Source organism: Eulemur rufifrons, chromosome 11 (assembly GCF_041146395.1).
Source record: "Eulemur rufifrons isolate Redbay chromosome 11, OSU_ERuf_1, whole genome shotgun sequence".
Lineage (NCBI taxonomy): Eukaryota > Metazoa > Chordata > Mammalia > Primates > Lemuridae > Eulemur > Eulemur rufifrons.
Genome location: NC_090993.1, coordinates 7,005,593 through 7,025,044, shown reverse-complemented (window position 1 = coordinate 7,025,044; position 19,452 = coordinate 7,005,593). Strand labels below are relative to the sequence as shown.

Sequence of the window (19,452 nt, the reverse complement as noted above, 5' to 3'; positions counted from 1 at the left end):
TTTTTGTCTGTATGCACATGTACCCGCGTGCACACTGACCTGCGTGCAGACTACCAACTCCAGTCACTTCTGCGAGCCCTAATTTTTCATCTCTATTTGCCTGCTGAAAACCTCCAGTGGCTTCTTAGATTCAACATATCTAAAACCAGACTCGTCTGCAAAATGTCATCAAGTGGTCCCCCTTTCTTGCAGTGGCATTACTATTCTTGTTCGCTGCCAGGTTCCAAACCTTGTCATCGGCCCCGATAACATTATAGCCTCTCACCTGTGTCCTTTCAGCTGCTCAGTTTCTAGCAAAAATGGAGCTAGGACTTAAACCCGGAAGTTGCCTGGTTTAAATTCCATGCACTTTTTGTTAGATCATGATAAGCTGATGTGTCGTAGGGGACTCAATATGTGTTAATATCCACGGCGCTTACCCGCTTAGGAGAACTTACGCTCTAGTTAGAAATGGGGAGCAGAGGGGCAAGGTTTGAGAGAGAAATCACAGTGGAAACTGGGTAAATGCTGGCGCAGACAGCAGCTAGTGCAAAGTGCTGTGGGAACACAGGACATGCAGCCATCAACTCCACCTGGGTAAGCGGGAGGAAGACCCTCACTCTAGAAAGATGGTAGTTGAACTAGCACTTGAAGGTTACGTAGGAGTTTGCAGTGTGGAAAAGGCAAGTTATTCTTGGGAGGAAAAACTGCTTTCTGCCTCAGAGGCATCAGGCTCTGAAAGATCCTGGCACGTTCAAGAAATAGTGAGCACTCCTGGTGGCAGAAACAAGGGTGGCTGTGAAGGATCAGAGGGGACAGGGATGGGCGCTGGCTGTCATTGAGGGCATCTTCCCGCGCACATCAGCTGTCCCAGTTCTATCTCAGAATCATTTCAGGCCTCAAAGATATTTAGTAGCAAGAAGGATCGTGCTCATCTTTGCTTTGGATGATGATGTTCTGCGTGGTGGACAGTGAGCTACCGGGATGTGGTGCCCGAGTTAGATGATTTTAAACTAGGTCTGAGAGCCCAGAGTGATCGGAATGAGTAAGAAACAAAGTCTAGAGACATCTGAGATGAAAATGATCACTTTTGGAGACTTTCTGAATTTAGGAGGTGCAGGGTTGTCAACGATCAAGGTTTCTTAGTTTGGGAGATTGGATGGGCAATGCTTTATTGAGAATTGATTTTTAATAATTGGTACTTCCAAAATTTTTGAACAATCTGGAATTTGTTAGTCCATAAAAGGACTCTTTACATCATTTAAAAAAAAAAACAAACCAAAAACTCTCCATCTGGAGACTGGCATATCCCACCCAATTAGATGCCTTTTTAAAAAAAATAGCGGCTAAAACTTGGGGGTTTTATAAATGTGTATCACTGAAAAGAGCCTCATGCAGAGGGAACTGTTTAGCTGACTTTGAAGCAGATCAAAAACCATTTGTTTAAATTCCAAACCATTCACTGCTCATGAACGTTTATTTTAGGATGCTTAAAATTTATCGATCACTTGCTTGTGAGATGTAAGTCTCTACAGAAGCGTTTCCTTCTAATTCATCGTGTTGCTCATGCTGCATTTGCAAAGGAAGTGCTAGGAGGGGGTAATGCTGAGTCAGGAATCTGGCTCCCGTAAATGGTGTGGAAAGCAGGTTTTAGTCTCTGAAGAAGAGACTGTGAACTTGCTTCAGAGGACAGATTTTTTTTTTTTTTTTTTTTGTATTTCCAAATGCTGAATTAGAGCAGGCTGAGATGGCAGGCTGGAGGGTCCTCATTTGGCCCCTTGGACGGTTAGAGAAAGAATCCACTTCTGTAGTGGGAAAGCCACATGCAAAGTAGGAAAGGTCTGGCAGGACCTGTCTCCAGAAAAGATAAAGCAAAATGTTTCCTCCGAGAAGATGGAATTTGAACATCTGCAGGTTAGTAGGAATCACTGAGCAAGTGAAATATGTTAGATGAATACACACAGTTTGTTAATTGCCTGAAGAAGAATGCACAGGAAGACAAGAAGAGAGAAGAAAAAAAAATAAGATCTAGAAACAAAGATTTACTTTGCTAATCGAGCAGGTTTTGAAAGCTTTACAAAGAGTGGCAGAACAATGGAATTATCCAGTTTCAAGTTCATTTCATTGTACTTGCTGAAATCTAGGAAACGAACGTCAAGAAAACTTTTTCTGGTGATAAAAGGTATTTTTTTGGTAATAAAAGGCATTTAACTATTGATCATATAAAACGATAGATCTACCTAACAGCTTACATTATTCAATGACAAATTGTTTACAATGTTATGCTAATAGCTAATACTTTGTATGACCATCTTCTGAAGCTGCCGGAATGTTTATAACTTTAACATTTAGCTTTAGCGTTTACCAGTTTATTTGACACAAAGTAATTGTTCACCATTAATGATTCCCAAGAACTGAAGGGTGTGTGTGTGATAGTAAGAAATCTGTGGGAGTGTGTGGCTTCTTCAAATGGTGCTTTTGTAGTCATTGTTAGTTTAGTTTAATGCTTTCCTTGAAATGGCAGTCACTTGAGAGAAATGATAGCTTTTGTTACGGTTCTGCACATCTTTACTGAATGATTTACTTTCACTTTTTTCAGAAGTATAATAGAAAAATCGCCTTCACGTCTGCATTATCTAAAGATGAAACTAGTGAATGATTATCACATTAATTTTTTTTAATATAGAAAAGGAAGGAAAGGGAAAAAGCAGAACGAAGGAAGGAAAGAAGCAATATTAACTAGTAATAACAAGTTGATACTACTTATTGAACACTTACTAGATATTGAAGCACCATGATTTGTAAAAACTATCTCATATTTTCATTTTACAGAAGGAAAATTGAAGTTTGGGGAGATTGATTAACTTGCTCAAGATTGAGTAGGGGCTAGGATTTAAAATTAATTTTTTCTTTTAACTTCAAAACTATTCCCTAATTGTTGCAAGAGCCTACCTCTCTCATTTGTTTCTTTTGGCTGGATCATGCTAGAAGGTGTGTAAAATATTTAAATTTAATTCAGCCAGAAGGCCATGTTAAGTTCAGCTTGGATTTTCTTTTAATAAAAGATGATTTTTCAAGGCCTCAGAATATAAGCTCTGTGTACTACAGGAAAGCTCATATGCTTAGCTGGATGTAGGAAAGCCTTGCTTTTTCTTTCCTGAATGTGCTATGACCTTGGGTAAGTCCACTGACCTCTCTGGGTGGTGGTCAGAGCATTATTGATGTTATATAATTTATTCTTATCAATGTCCCTAGGTTGGTTGGACATGTTTCTGCCCTAATGTAGGGTTAGGAAAGAAACATTTAGACCTCAGTGATTTTTTTTTTTTTTTTTCTTCGAAGGTCAACCAACAATTCAGATGTCTAACGGAATGGAAATGAACTTCTAAATATAGATCAAATACTTCTTTAAAATCACAGAACGGCATCTCCTTCCCCCATGCCGGAATCTAACGCACTTACTAATCGGCATTCCCAAGGTCCTACCCGGCCTCTCTTGACACGGTGCATTACTGACCGAGTGTACCCGCCCTGCATTCTGTGCCTAAGTGATTGATAATTAACTTTCTTCTAAACCCTAATACAGCCCCTGTTTTGTCCCCATTCTCATAAAGCCTCTAGCTGATGAAATGACAGGCTGAACATTGCTAATGGAAGTATTTCAGTTCAGATGTAATTTAAGAATAGAGCTAATTAATACCACGTTTGCATGTTTATTATTTGTTATTCATTCTTTAGTATCTTTAAATCTTCTACATAATATTTATACATACTCTTTTATCTGGAGCCAACAAAAAAAATTTGAGAAATGTCATCATAAAAACTGTTTCCCCTCCAGCCCGACTGCTTAGTTTTGTTTCCCGTAATTCCGAGATTTTGTTATTTGCGTTGTAGTTGATGATAGAATATTCTTGTGATACCATAAAGTCAGAGACTTACAAGAAATTTTAAGAAGTTGGCCTGGTTGTCCAACTATGGCAAAGTAATAAAGGCTGTCTTTTGATGTGGTTTTATAAATGTAGCCCATGAAACTTCTCTTTGTATTTGTCTTCCATCTGATACACTGGGGTATAAAGTGCGTTGCTATAACCTCATTAGAGATAAAAGTATTGTGTTAATGTCTTCCAGATGATCTCGAGTAATTTGGGAGATAGTCTCCGTTTTCTTTTTCTTTCTTTCTTTTTTTTTTTTTAATAGGCTCAACACTTTTTTCCCCTGTTCTTATTTCTAACTCTTTTGGTTTCTCTATGGGACAGTAATAGCCCCACTCCCAACAAATCTGAGCTGTCATGTCTTTCTTTATTGGGTATGGAGTTCAAAATGGTATTCCTCACCCAACCAAGAGTAAGGTACTACTTTGTTATGACTGTGTGAAAAGTGGGGGGGGGGGCTAATGAAATAAGCTGATAGGATCTTCAACTTGAAACAAGCTGGCAGCCACATCAGAAAGCCCATCCTCACCATTATTGCAGGCTCAGAACAGAGTGGGAGAGATCCCATTCCATTGGGGACAGCTCCAACTGCCATTTATTGCTTTTCATCTAATTACAAATGATATTAATATATACTTACTGAGGGGGTTTACAAATTTATAATATATACTGTATACTATATATAGTATAATATTTTTAGATTTATAAAAGCATAAATCATGGCAGTATGAATGTTTTTGTGTTCTCTTGAACTCTCATAAATTCTTCAAGGCCTCTTGAGGCATAAGAATTTGCTTTCTAATTTCACAATATTAAGGGGGCGCAAATGTTTTTGTTACATGAATACCTTTTATAATGCTTAAGTTGGGACTTTTAGTGTGCCTATTACCCAAGTAGTGTTCATTGTACCTGATAGGTAGGTTTTTACCCCTCCCCTCCTCCTTCCACCATCCCCCCTTCTTGATTTCTAATGATCTTTACATCTCTTTGTGCCCTTGTGTGCCTATCGATTAGCTCCCAATTATTAGAGAATATATGAAGTGTTTGTTTTTCCATTCCTGAGATACTTCATTTAGGATAATGGTCTCCAATTCCAGCCAAATTGCTAAAAAAGACATCATTTCATTCTTTTTTATGGCCAAGTAGTACTCCATGATACATGTATGTGTGTGTGTTATGTATGTGTGTATATATGTATTTATGAATTGATGGCACTTAGGTTGATTCCACATCTTTACGATTGTGAACTGTGCTGTGATAAACATTCAAGTGCAGATGTCCTTTTGATAGATGACTTCTTTACCTTTGGGTAGATACTCAATAGTGGGATTGCTGGGTCGATTGGTAAGTCTATATTTCTTTGAGGAACCTCCCTACTATTTTCCATAGAAGTTGTACTAATTTGCAGTCTCGCCAACCGTGTATGAGTGTTCCTATCTTTTTAATAATGGCCACTCTGACGAGGGTAAGGTGATATCTCATTGTGGTTTTACTTTGCATTTTCCTGATGATTAGGGATGTTGAACATTTCTTAAGTTTGTTGGCTGTTGTCTGTCTTTTGAAAAACTTCTGTTTGTGTCTTTTGCCCACTTGTTAATGGGGTTGTTTTTTCCTTGCTGATTGCTTGAGTTCTTTGTAGATTCTGGATACTAGCCCTTTATTGCTGTGGTCCCCAACCCCTGGGCCACAGACTGGTACCGGTCCATGGCCTGTTAGGGACCAGACCGGGCCACAGAGCTCCACCACTGTTCCCGCTCCCAATCCCATCCATGGAAAATTTGTCTTTCATGCAACTTAGGAACTGGGAGGCTGCACAGCAGGAGGTGAGCAGTGGGTGAGTGAAGCTTCATCTGTATTTACAGCCGCTCCAGTCCCTGGTGCCAAAAAGGTTGGGGACAACTGCTTATCAGATGTATAGTTGCTAACGTTTTCTCCCAATCTGTAGACTGTCTATTTACTCTGTTGATTATTTCCTTTGCTTTGCAGAAGCTGTTTAATCAAGCATTCATATATGTATATGCACACACACGTTGTCATTTAGTCTTCAGTTTGCCCCCCCCTTAAGATAGAATTTTTTGTCATCCATAAAACGAGATTATTAATAAAAACAAAACTCTGGGCTCAGATTCAATGGCGAATTCTACCAAACATTTAAAGAAGAAATAAAACTAGTCATATACAATATATGTACGCTCTTATAGAAAGTAGAGGAGAAAGGAACATTGCCCAAATCATTTTATGAGACCAGAATTTCCCTGTTACTAGAACCAGGTACTTCCACCTTTTGGCTGTTGTGAACAATGGTGCTATGAACATGAGTCTACAAATATCTTTTCAAGATCATGTTTTCAGTTCTGTTGGTTATATACCTAGAAGTGCAATTGCTGGATCATATGGTAATTCTATTATTAATTTTTTGAGAACTGCCATATATTTTCCATAGCAGCTGTGCTATTTTATGTTACCACTAGTAGTGCACAGAGGTTTCAGTTTCTTTTATATTCTTGCTAGTATGTATTTTCTGTCTTTTATTTTATGGTAGCCATCCTAATGGATGTGAGGTGATATCTCATAGTTTTGATTCACATTTCCCTAATCATTGGTGATATTGAACATCTCTTCATGTGCTTGTTGCTCATTTTTGTGTTTTCTTTGGAAATAAGTCTATTCAAGTCCTTTGCCCATTTTAAAATCGGGTTATTTTTTGTTGACTTGTACGAGTCCTTTATATGTGCTGGATAGTAAACCCTTAACAGATATGATATGCCAGTATTTCCTCACATGCTACAAGTTGCCTTTTCACTTTGTTGGTTGTGCGCTTTGCATAAAAGTTTTAAATTTTGATGTAGTCTAGTTTATTGATTTTTTACTTTTCTTGCTTGTGCCTTGTCATATTCAAGAGCTTATTGCCAAAACCAGTGTCGTAACGCTTTTTCCCTATGCTTTCTTCTAAAAGTTTCATAGTTGTAGGTCTTATGTTTAAGTCTTTGATCCACTGTGAATTTTTGTGTATGGTGTCAGGGTTTACTGGGTTTTAATGAAAGCAAATTTCACATGAAATTCTGCCCAAAACATAGACATTTATGAAACACACGTTAGCACGTGCAAGAGTCCATACAAGCCCTCCTGAGAGGTCAGAACGTGTCCAGCTTGCTACTTGGGTAGGTGCTTGACCAAATCTTGCATGAAAGTTTCATATGATACGAACAAGAAGAATGCAGGATTCTGTGTCTAGTTGTTTGCAGCAGTAAACTAGTAGTTGGATGTAGCACTGAGGGCTATTATGCCTTGACATCATCCTTTGAGTCTTAACCTTTTCAAACATGGGTATATTTTCTGATCTTGTAGCCCATCTACTTGCATTGAATTCCTTCAGGTTGTCCAATGAGAGAGCTCATGCCCAACATTTATTATGTTAATTAAATAAGCCGCTGATTTCACCAATGAAAAGCTCTTTCTGATATGCAGTATGCTAAATAACAAAGCCTTTGGTGTAGATTAAGATAGGAATAGCTGAAAGATATAGGAATAGCTGAAATGCTTAGTTGGGTCTGAGATGTGGCCCTTTGTAATATAATCCTAGTTCACCCTGGGAATCTGAATTCTCAGTTAGGGTAATGACTGTCCATCAATGTAAAGCTTAAACTAACTGATCTGTACATTATATCCTGTTGACGTTGAAGACTATTTTGTGGATTTATTAACTTATTCAGTAAATTACAGGAATAGCAACATCTGTTTGTTGGTTTAACTCGTTTACTTTCTAGTCTCAACTTGGTGATGACAGTGTATTTTTGTTTTTCATCTCTACCATACTGTTCTCTTTACTTTGTGTTGATCAAAGGTATAGGGAAATATATCTGAGTCAGGAAAATGCCACAAATATAGGGCATGCATCTATTGAGCCCATGCATCCTAAAACGGTTGACCTTGTCATTCTGAAATCCTAATGAGCAGATTTCCAAGGTGTTTATATGCCTCGAAGTGGCCTCGTTAGTGAGAATTATACTTTGTCCCCTGGCTCTAGGTATAGTTATAAGCCACTGCCTCGGTCTGTCCGGATTCTGTTGTTTTGCATCTGGCAAAGCCTCTCTTGCCCAGAAGATCCTTGTCTAGTTCTTTTATTCTTGGTTCATTTATTTTTTTTCATGGTTTCTCTCCCAAATAGTTTCCAACCTGGACCCCACATAAGTCGGTTTCCTGGGCCTTTTATTGTTGAAAGCACAGAAGCTATTGTTGTCCTTTGGTGCCCAAGTACAGCCTGTCCTTTGGCATTTTCACAGGTGCATAAACAATTCTTAAATTCATTTGAATATGATGTCCCTTTAAGATGCTAGTTCAGGGAGTTCTCTAATTGAATCATCTGACCTTATAATTCCCTGCAGACCTAGGGTAGCATCTCTCCCTCCAAAGAGACTTAGGTTTTACTATAGAAAAAAAGTGGAGACAGGTAGATTTATATAAAAAAAAAAAAAGTGAAAGAAATGTGTATCCTAGGAATCTACCTTGAATAATATAAAATGCTGTTTTAATGTCATATACATGTGATTTACATAGAAATGATCTTACAATAAGCTAGTCAAGGCTTATTTTTTCATAATTGAATTTTCAGCATTTAAGTTTTTTTTGTTTGTTTTTAAATACAGCAAGATCAACTTTACACCTGGGCCGCAGTTAGTCAACCCACACACTCGCTGGATTACTCGGAAGGGCAGTTTCCCAGGCGGGTTCCGTCTGCGTGGACGCCATCGAAACCTCCCGAAGAAGAATACAGACCTGTGGAAACGGGTAAGACAGCTGGACAGCGGACATTCTGAAACTGTGTGACGTGGTGTATGTTTGCACTGCTTGCTGGGTAGTGAGTCTAGGTTTCTCTTCTAAGTATTCTTTTTAGAGCATCATCTTCAGAGACCCCAATTAAAATCACAGCACTAAGAGGCTTGTTACATTGAAGATTCTTGTGCCCCATGTTCAAGGCTACTGAGTTAGAATTTTAGGGACAGAACACTGGTATTCTCCAATAATGGCTGTGTCCATTAAAGCTGGAGAGCTGCTGCCTCCAGGCATCCAGCTGAAGCCACCACTGTAGGCTGAGTGCTGTAGGCTGAGGCTCCACATTCTGTTTGGAGGAGAGGAGACATTTCTGTCTGTTGCCTTCAAAGGACTGACCTTACCGCTTCCCTCTGAATCTCTTCACATACTGTGTTTTTGTGTGTGTGCTTTTCTTAATCCTTTCTTTATCTTCAGAGAATAACTAGGAGAGGCAAGATAGAAAGACTTAAGTTTTATTAAATCTCAGTTTTAAGTGATCTTTTTCGTAATTGCAAAGCATTCAGATGTGATCTTTTTTAATTTTGATTTTTGGTTCTTTTCTGTTTTTGTTTCTTTCACTGTCTTAAAAGTATTCTATGTTACTGGTGGGGGAAGACAGCATGAGATTAGTATCAGCTTTATTTGGAGGAGTTCGGATGATCTCCACGCCCAATTCTAGGAAAACACTTTATATTTTTCATACAGAATTGAGAGTTGTGTTTATGTAATGCTTTGTGGGATTTGGTTGCTTTATCCCTTGTTTTTTCTTCATTTTGATGTGATAAATTCCCAGCTTCCTCTTGGTGGACTGATCAGGACTAAATATTGACTTTTCTGATGCATGAGAGAAGAGTAAATAAAAGGGCATCATTGCTATTCATGGATCTCTCTCCGCCAGATTTTCCTAAATGGTAGCATAAGTAGTAGGGTTAAGAATTTTGATGTTTTTTTTTTTTCCACATTGGGTCATAGAGAGGAAGATGGTCATTAGAAACTTAATTTGGACTTACAGTGAAAGTGCGTAATAACATGAGAGTATGGAGCTTGGGCTGTGCCACTTAGGAGCTTTGTGATCTTAGACAAATTTCCTAGCTACTGTACTCAGTTTCCCCATGTGTAAGATGGTGATGAGCCTAGCATCTACTGCTAGGGCTGGTTTGAGGATTACATGAATTTATGTAAAGCATTAGAATGCAGAATGCAGTCCCTGGCTCACTGTATTTTCTGCTGTTATTATGATTATTATCATTATTACATGTTACCGTTCTCATGAACTGCCTTCAAAACTAACAATGATCCATAGCGTAAAAGGTTTTATAGGCTACTGCCTGAAGTCCAGCAAAGGTAGCCTAGCCTCCTATTTTTATTCCAGTCTCTGGAGGGGGATGTATTTACGCCTTTCTTCCTTCTACCAATGCACTAAATGGGGTCTACACTTGACCTTGAATCTCCCTCCTTTAATGTCCAGTGCTTTTAAAACACGGCCGACTGTTCACTAGGTGGGCTGTACTCCCCGAAATGAACAACAAATGAGAGATAGGATCCAGGAAATGTTGTTCTTTGTGGGATTCTGAGTTTATCATCACACTCACAGAGCACAATTGATCAAAGACCAAGGCAGAGTTCCTTAAAGCAAAGATCCTCAGAGATGAGGGGCTTCATAGCACCTGAAAATAAAGCAAGTGAGTGAAAGTACTTCTTGTTTTAAAAGGAAAAGCACACAACTAAAAGTATTGATCCCATTATTATATGCACCGTTCTATTTATGTTAAAATTATTTATTGGTACGAAATACTCGGGTGTAGATATAGTAGAAGGAATCGATTCCATGGAGATCCCTTTTAACAGTTCATATCCTGGGTTTTGCATTGTAGAACAGGGGGATAATTTCATGTATCCTACTGTATCTTTTTCAACTTTTCTTTTTTTTTTTTTTTTTTTTTTTTGAGACAGAGTCTCACTCTGTTGCCCAGGCTAGAGTGAGTGCCGTGGCGTCAGCCTAGCTCACAGCAACCTCAAACTCCTGAGCTCAAGCGATCCTCCTGTCTCAGCCTCCCGAGTAGCTGGGACTACAGGCATGCACCACCATGCCCGGCTAATTTTTTCTATATATATTTTTAGCTGTCCATATAATTTCTTTCTATTTTTAGTAGAGATGGGGTCTTGCTCTTGCTCAGGCTGGTCTCGAACTCCTGAGCTGAAACGATCCGCCCACCTCGGCCTCCCAGAGTGCTAGGATTACAGGCGTGAGCCACCGCGCCCGGCCCTTTTTCAACTTTTCTAACTGAAACACTTATATTCTAAAATTTTAGGGTACTCTAAAAAATATTCTGAAACACTTTATGTTACTAGTTACAGGTACTGGAGGAACATTGATTAAAGGTTAATTGAAAGTGGTAATCTGAATTTTAGTTTGGTAAACCATGGTAGTTGGAATTGATGCCAGAAAATTTGTCACCTAGTTTTTTTCTTTATGACTTGATGTAGCTTGCCAAATGCTAGAGCAAGTAATTATTAATGTGTTAACTTGTCTCCTTTTAAAATATGCATTCTTGAAGAGGATGATGAAGGTAAGTAAAAAGTAATTTAACTTAGTAACTTCTTTTTTTCCTCCAGTTGACTGTTATAAACCCCAAAGCCATGGAGCATTCTTTTGTCTAAAGTGACTTAATGGTGTTTTCTAAATGTTTCCTGTTGTGACTCCATGACATTCCTTTGGAAAGACACCTCCATGGGGCAGTCTCATTCCTGGACGGCCATGCCACACTCTCTTCTAGTCGGCCAAGTGTAAGAGTGAGAATGTCAATATTACAGGGAAAACCTTGCCTAGAGTCTCATGTTTTTATATCAATTGCAAACTTTGATAATACAAAATTATTAATAGTAATAAACTATTTGCAGTGTTCTTAACTGGCTACACTGTATTATATAGTGATATCACGGTTAAAACCACTATATGCAACATGTGACCCCGTTCAATTTTACTTTAAAGTAAAACAGTTTGATGACTTTTCTTCTTTTTGAAGAAGAAAGACTTGCAGATTCAATTTAGAAAATTGAAATTTTTTTTATGACTTTTTTTTTTTTTTTGGTATCCAGCTCTTGTTATTAGTTCACGTGTCCAGCTAATTCAGATTAGTGGTACTCCCTCTTCTGCCTTTCTCCTGTGTCTCATTTTAATTTTTCCATGATCTCTTCTATGGAAGAGGTTTTTCACCATCTTCATATATTGATGAAGGAACCGACCCTTCGTCATGTGCATTGGAAGTGCCGAGGCCAAGGTGAAGTCCTGGTGTCTCTGTCACCAGTGAGCTGTGGAAGGGCTGGGAATCTTTTGTTGCTGTCTCCCTGAGCAGTTGGCATTGTCTCAGCAAAGGTGCCCAGGGTGTTAAAATTGACCTTTTGAAGTCTACAGAGTGCCTCCTGGAAGGATGAGCCTGGTTGGGGGGGGGGGGGGGGGGCGGAAAGGAAGTAATGTGCTGCAGAAGTTGGTGGCAGAAACTGATAAGAAAACCTTTCCCTTTATCTTGTTTTTTCTTTATCTTCCCTCTTCATTTCCTTTACTCAGTGCACCTACTCGCCCATCTCTAGTTGTTCTGTTTTCTGGAGTCCTGTGACATTCTATACATATCTCTGCCATTTGAATTATTTATATGTTGTACATTTATCTGTTTATATGTACGTATCTTTCTTATAGACTCTCAGCATTTCAAGACCTTTGGGTCTTATTGGAAAAGGTCTAAATAAATCAATCTACTTAGCAGAGGAATGTAGGATTTGAGGGAGAGTTTTATGTGTGTGCTAAAACAGTTCATGGACCATTTTAGGGGCTTTAATACTAAGTTTCAAAGATCTTTTCAATAGACTCACACAAAATCAAAGAGATAAGGAGCTTGAGTTTGCAAATTCACGGAGAACCAGAAGCAGAGTGTGTAGATGTGAATAGGGATTTGATCCTTGGTGGTTTCATCTATGGAGACTCAAGTTCCTTATCTATTTTGGAAAACGTGAATGGCCAAGAGAGCGAACAGGACTGAATTTAGAAAGGCAACTCGAGCACAGAAAATCCTAGAAGAAAACATATGGAGGAAGATCTGGTAGAAACACGGCAGGAACCTTTTATGTAAGAAATCCTTAAAAAAATGTGGTTATGTGCTAGCTGAATGGATATAACCCACCTTTGTTCCAGAAAAGATTTGAGCAGCTTATAAATATCTAAGGTGTACAAAAAAATCACAGAGGCATATAGATCAGACTGTGAAAGGATTTTAGGGTGGAATAAAATGAGGCTGGGATAAGCTAGAACACTGAAATGCATCTCAGAAGGATCTGAAAGTATTTAAAAATAACTGGAAATTCATCCTTGGGTTCAAAGCAGAAAGGGGACTGTGAACAATTCTGGATCATCCTCAGTGTCCAAGAGATTGAAGACAATATTATCATTCAGAGACACACACCTTGTCTGGCCTCTAATATCCAAAAGAAATGTTTCTAATGGCTCCTAAGAAAGGAGATTTTGTGTGATCTAATTACAAATGCAGTATTTACAAATACTCACTTCTATGTGTTGTGCAAATGCTTTATTTAACACATGTTCAGTTGAGGTAGCACAGAAATTATATAAGGGGCCAAGGGAGAGTTGATAGTGTTTTCTCTCTCTCCAAGCTTAATCAAGGGATAAAATGCACTAGAATAGGTCCACTGTGTCTCCTACAGATACATTCTCCATTTTCAGCATATATAGGCATATATGTGTGTGTCTGTGTGTGTGTGTGTGTGTGTGTGTGTTATTAAATTGGCCTGCATTTTCCCTTTAACCAAAGTCTGAGTGTGGACGTATTTTGTTGGAGATCAGGGACAGATCCACCATACTATTAAATAAATAAGAACTTAGGATTGGCCCCATTTAGGAAGACTTAAGTGTTTAACCCCACTTCATTTGTGAAGAACATGGTATATCAGAATTACAAACATCTACCATTTATTAGACAGCCAATTATAAGTCTTGCTATTTAAGTGAAGTTTAATGAATTCACTTTCAATTAAATTGGCTAGATTTGAATCAAATTGATGTATACCATTAAGGAAGCTGTCATTTAATAATTTTATATAACTGAATTTTCACTTAAAATTTAAAACTATTTAGAGGCCACTGAATTCATTTTTAGGAGACATAATATGTATATTTTTTAAAGGGGGTGATTTAATTTATTTTCCATTCTTGGAGAGGCATGTCCTTATTATCTTATTGTCATCTCTCTACACATATATAACTCATCCACTCATGCTTTCTTTTATGAGTGATCGACTTATTTTGTGATGATACAGAGATCGCTTCTGAAACATATTTGCAATCATACGGAGCCCAGAATTTTAGAGTATGCTCAGAATTTTATGAGGAAACTTTAAAAAAAATTGGGATATTTAAAGTTTTATCAGGAAGACTTTTTTTCTACCTTTTTGCTTCACAATGATTTTTTTTTTCTTTTAATTCTAGCTTCTTAATTTTAAGGATGAGTGAAGGAGGTGACGGTTCTAAGCGTACCCTTGAGAGTGCTCTCACTGGGCTACTCTCTAACCATCCTAGTTGATGAATATTTAATGGACACTGCTGGCCAGTCCCAGAGCTGGGTTTAGGGCAGTTCTGGAAACTTCCCCCAATCCTGGGAGGGAGGACAGTGTTGATAACGAGTGCATTGGAGTCTTTGTTTAGGGAGCTCTGTGAACTTTGGAATTAAGCTGATCTGTCACCTACACAGGCCCAGGGACTCGAGTCTTGAGCCATTACTCAGAGGCCAGTTTCCTTATTTGCTCCTGGCAGGCTGACATCCCGTCACTCCCTGCACGAAGCTCTGCCATTTCTCATGCTTCCCTTTGCTTTCTCCTTCTACACCTTCTTTTTTCTATTTTCTTGCTTGCTTTTAAAAAATTCTCTATTATTTTTTTCTCTTTAACCTGTATGTTTCTTTCTTCTTAATGGATCTCATGCATTTTCCCTTTATTTTGCATTAAAATTATTCTATGCATCTCTTTCCTCATAAAATCTTGGTCCTTAAGAACCCCTGTCTTCCAGCTTAGGGTCTTGAAGAGAGCATTGTGACATCTAAACTTCTCTTAGATGTTTTAACACACGAATTCAAGGAAATAAAAAATACAGTGATGAGGATGGGAAAATGAATTCAGTTCAGGTAGGCTTTGAGTTAGAAAGAGGGAAACTGAAAGTTTGGGTGTAGGTATTCAGAATGTTTCACTGACACATCGTTCTAATAAACATTGTTTTCTAAGTCCATTGTTCTGCCAAACTACACTTTGTCCTTATTTATTATCAGAGCCCAGAAGTTTGCTCTTTTGGACAGGTCACCATGTCAAGGACTATAGAAAAAGCTGAGAAGCATTTTGTACATTTTTAATGTAAAGAATTCTTGGTGTACTACCAGGAGATCCTTTGGACTCTTACAGCACTATCTAAACAGGAAGAAGAGGAAGAGAAATTTTTTCTCCATTGGTACAAAGCCAGGGTTTGTCTTGAGTTTATTGTGTTTGGGAGGATTTGGAAGTGACCAAAAAAAAAAAAAAAAAAAAAATTCCCTAAACGAGTTTGGATTTGCTTTAATATTAACTCTTGACTAGCTTTTGCTGTTAAAGATCTTTATTCAAATTTCACTAACCCTGGTGTTCAGTTCAGAGTAGAGATTTGCCAGTGTAAGAAAGTAGAACCCCTTTTTGATCAGCTCAATCAGATGCAGTATTGGGGAAAATGGTTGTGTTTTGAGGCCACTTTGTTTATATTCTCTTGCAACTCTGACATCTGTTGGTAAGTGACTGCATCATGCTCTTCTCAGTGATTTTTGTTTTGAAAAATACACCCTTAGCTGAGGTTTAGGAAGTAGCTAAAGGCAAGGCAGTACCTACATTGCCTCTTCTGAAATCATGACTCCCTCTTTCCCCACCCAGTTATCCCACTCTGCATGGGGGCACCCACTTTCACGGTCTGATCTTTGTCTTGATCTCTCATTTGTTCTTTCATTCACTCCTGTAATCACTCAACAAATATGTCAAGCACCTACTACGTGCCAGGTGCTATCTAGATGTTGAGGCTACAAGAGGGGAGAAAAATCAACACAAACCCTTGCCTCCACGAAGCTTATGTTTTAGTGGAGTAAGAGATACAAATAAATAGGCAAACAAGGGAATTATGGGCTGTGTGGTGTGATGGTCCATGTTAAGAAGGAAGGAAGGGCCAGGGTGTAGGGAGTGCTGAGGAGTGGATGGATGCCCAGCGAGGCTGGAGCAAAACCCCGTGAGAAGGGGCCCGGAAGGTGGGCAGGCAGATATCAGGAGGAAGGGTCATCACTCTGGGCAGAGGCAAGAGCCCCTGTGGCTTTGAGGCCTTGTGGAAGAAGTGTGACCAGTGTTCAGAGCACAGCAAGCCAGCCAGTGGAGCATCGTGAGTAGGTGGGGACAGGTGGGGTGGTTGGAGAGGTGAGAGATGACAGCAGATGAAACCAGACCAGTGGGCCTGGCAGGGCGGGGGTGCGGTGGAGAGGCTAAGACTCTCCTCTGAGTATTTTTGTGGCTTAACAATATGTTTTGCCGTTTAAATACTACATGTGTTATTTTTCTGTAGGATCATCACATGCATCAGCTACGATGCTGCTAAATTGGGAATGTTGAGATGATCGTGGAGAGTGACTGCTGTGTCTTGTGTCTGGGGTCTGTCTGGTCTGCAGGCCAGTGTCGGGGTGTGGGGATGTGACAGGAGACATATGTGCTCGTCTTCACCTTGCCACCAACTGCTTGCACTGTGGTGTCGGGTTTCTCATCTCTAAAATGTGGACGATGGACGAGATTAGTGGTTTCCAGACTCTATTCCATGGAGCACTTGGGATTCCCGAAGGGCTTTTCATTTTTATTTTTATTACGTTTTTAAGTTTGTATGCAAGCTTCGCTTAGAAAGTGCCCTCAAGCTTAAGGAACAAAATCCAGGACTTGGTTCCCCCTTAGGTTTTCCAGCGTGATGAGTTTGTCGTCTCGTAGAATCCCAGGTACGAAGACCAAAGGAGCAAAATTCCGTCTTGTTGAGTGCCTCTTGGTGACAGTGCTCATTGTCTGTCATTGAAATCCAAAGATAGAGTTAGATCCAGCTTTCGAGACCCATCCTTTAAGATCCATGGCACAGATCTTAGCTAACTGAATAGTAAGTGAAAGTCTTAGGGACCTTCCTGGCACAATATACAAAGTAGCGATTGAAACAAATAATTATGGTCAATGTGTACAGAAAGGCATAGGGCTATTCCAATATTTAAATATAATGACAGGAGTGTTCATCATTACATATGTTATAATATATTACATATATTACATATATATACTGAAAAGTAGTCATACCCTCATAATCCAATAATATAATTGGAAGAGAGATTTTTGGATGCTTTTGGTACTTATGGTTAAAGGAATATTTTAGTGAAAGTTTTATTTTCTGACTGAGGAAATAGGAAATTTTGTTGTTCAAGATCCTGACTGTCTGCTTCCTTTCCAATCCAGAATCTCAATCTGCTGTTTTGGAAACTCCAAAAAAAGGTTCAGATGCCGTCCAGCAGGTAAGAAGATCTTATTAGGGTGTTGACTCTCCATCTCTCTTACTTATCTTGAAATTGTGGCAGAGTCTGTGATTTATCCTCCCATGTGCCCAGCTGGCGAGGCCACCCTTGTGTCCCCGAGCCTGCAGGGGAATCCAGTCAAGCAGAAGGGGATGTTTGCTTCCATTTATGTTTTGCAAAGAAAATCGGTCTTGAAGTGGAACTGAGTCTAAGCTTTTCAGAAGCTGTGTCATTCCATATCTGGCCTACGAGTTGGGCCTGACAACAACTGGCTCCAGCAGGGAGCTGGCTACTCCAGGGAGAAGTCAGCCCAGTTGTGTCTGGGCAGATATTCCCATGGATATGATTTTTTTTTTTTTTTTGGTGGCAAGATCATAGCTCATAGCAACCTTGAATTGCTGGGCCCAAGTGATTCTCCTGCCTCAGCCTCCCGAGTATCTGTGACACTAGGCATGCCCCTCCCCGCCTGGCTAATTTTAAATATTTTTTGGTAGAAATGGGGTCTCATGATGTTGCCCAGGGTGGTCTTGAACTCCTGGTCTCAAGTGATCCTCCCACCTTGGCCTCGCAGAATGCTGGGATTATAAGTACCAGCCACTGTGCCTGGGCAGATATGATCTTTAAAAAATATCAGAGCTTTCTAAAATCAAATAAGATTCTTAACTTGCTTTGGTGGATGAAAGATTTGTTAATTAATTAGTTAACTTCCATGGGACATTTTTTTTTCTGATACTAAAGAAGCCAAATTTTGTCTTTTTTTTTTCTTGTACTAAAATGGACTTATTTAAAAAAAAAAAAAAACTGCAAGAAAGGAAACACTTGTATGGAAGAGTAATTGTGGCTAGCAGTTGCTATTTTGGATATCAATTGTTAAAATCACTTGTTAAATGTATTGATACTCCCAACTATGCTTTTGGCAATAACTTAGTGTTGGAAATCAGTAGTAAGCTGTGTTGAGTGTGGTCTAGCAGAAAATGAGACTCATACCTGGGTTCTACCCCTAAGTCTGTTTTCGGTTAGTGTGTGACAACATACTTATAATAGATTATCTAAGACATAGTGCTCTTCTCTGTAAAAGTAAAGAATTGGTGATCTTTGAGATCTCTTCAAAGCATAAAATAACTTCCCTTTTAAAAAGAAGTCCTACATCAAACATGCAAATTGTGCTCCCCCTGGCGGAGAAATATGGGTATAACATTGGTTGAGAATTTAATTTTATAGTCCATGGGTGCTTTTCAAGAATACAGGTAGATTGGCTATTGTAAGAGCTGCTCTTAACGATACTGTCATAAAAATAAAGTTTTCCAAGCCTATTTTTGTCAGAATACCTACATCAACCTGGGGGCACTTGGAGAGGGGCATGGTGGACTCAGCTGACAGTTGATTAACTGCAGCGATTAGCCAATAGTGAATGAGATGAAGAACCAGAGAGGTAAGAAAGGAACAGTAAAATCAGCAATAATTAAGAAAAATAGTGTCTTCAGATATCCTCTCATTATTTTCTTTGAGTTTTTTTGGAGGCATGGCTAAATTGTGATCTAAAAGAATATATTAGCTTTCTCTAAATTCTTGTATCAACGGCATATATGAATGAATTATTTGTTATACTTGATACGAAAAGAACCTGGAAAAAAGTATTGCACAATATCAACAATGGTAAACCATGTACAAAATCTCTCTATTAAGCTTTACAGCTATAATGTTTCAGGACACATGTTCGTTTGTGTGAATTATGGAGAGATTATCTGTTTTTTTCAAGGTATGAATTGTGGTTAAAATATATTGCAGTCTGCAGAAAACTTAATGGACTGGGTGATTTTAAAACACCTGATGTAGCAGCTTGGAGAGACGCAGGGGTGAAATAGATTGAATAAATGTCACACCTCCTTTCCTTGTTGACAGTGAAGCATCAGGAAATATAATAAATTGAGAGGTAACAATTTTTGGCAGCAATTCAGGTTAAGCACTGAACAATGAAATCACTTGCCTTTGGAATCATTGACTTTTTGTCATAATCTTATTTTATTTTTTTTTTCTTGTTTGCTTCACCTAGGGCTTATAATTTTATTGTCTCTTCAAGTTCTTAATAGAATGTTTTATGACATTGAATTTCTTTTTTAAAAATTTTA

The 19,452-nt window shown here is 38.8% G+C and overlaps 1 protein-coding gene across 1 annotated transcript in view; it reads left to right on the top strand.

The window, feature by feature from the left end:
* Positions 1-19,452, top strand: part of FMN2 (formin 2) — a 237,273-nt gene that overhangs the window by 42,444 nt on the left and 175,377 nt on the right. The window contains 2 exon segments of the mRNA XM_069484677.1: positions 8,558-8,699; positions 17,268-17,323. Of these exon segments, the coding sequence (XP_069340778.1) occupies positions 8,558-8,699; positions 17,268-17,323 (198 nt within the window).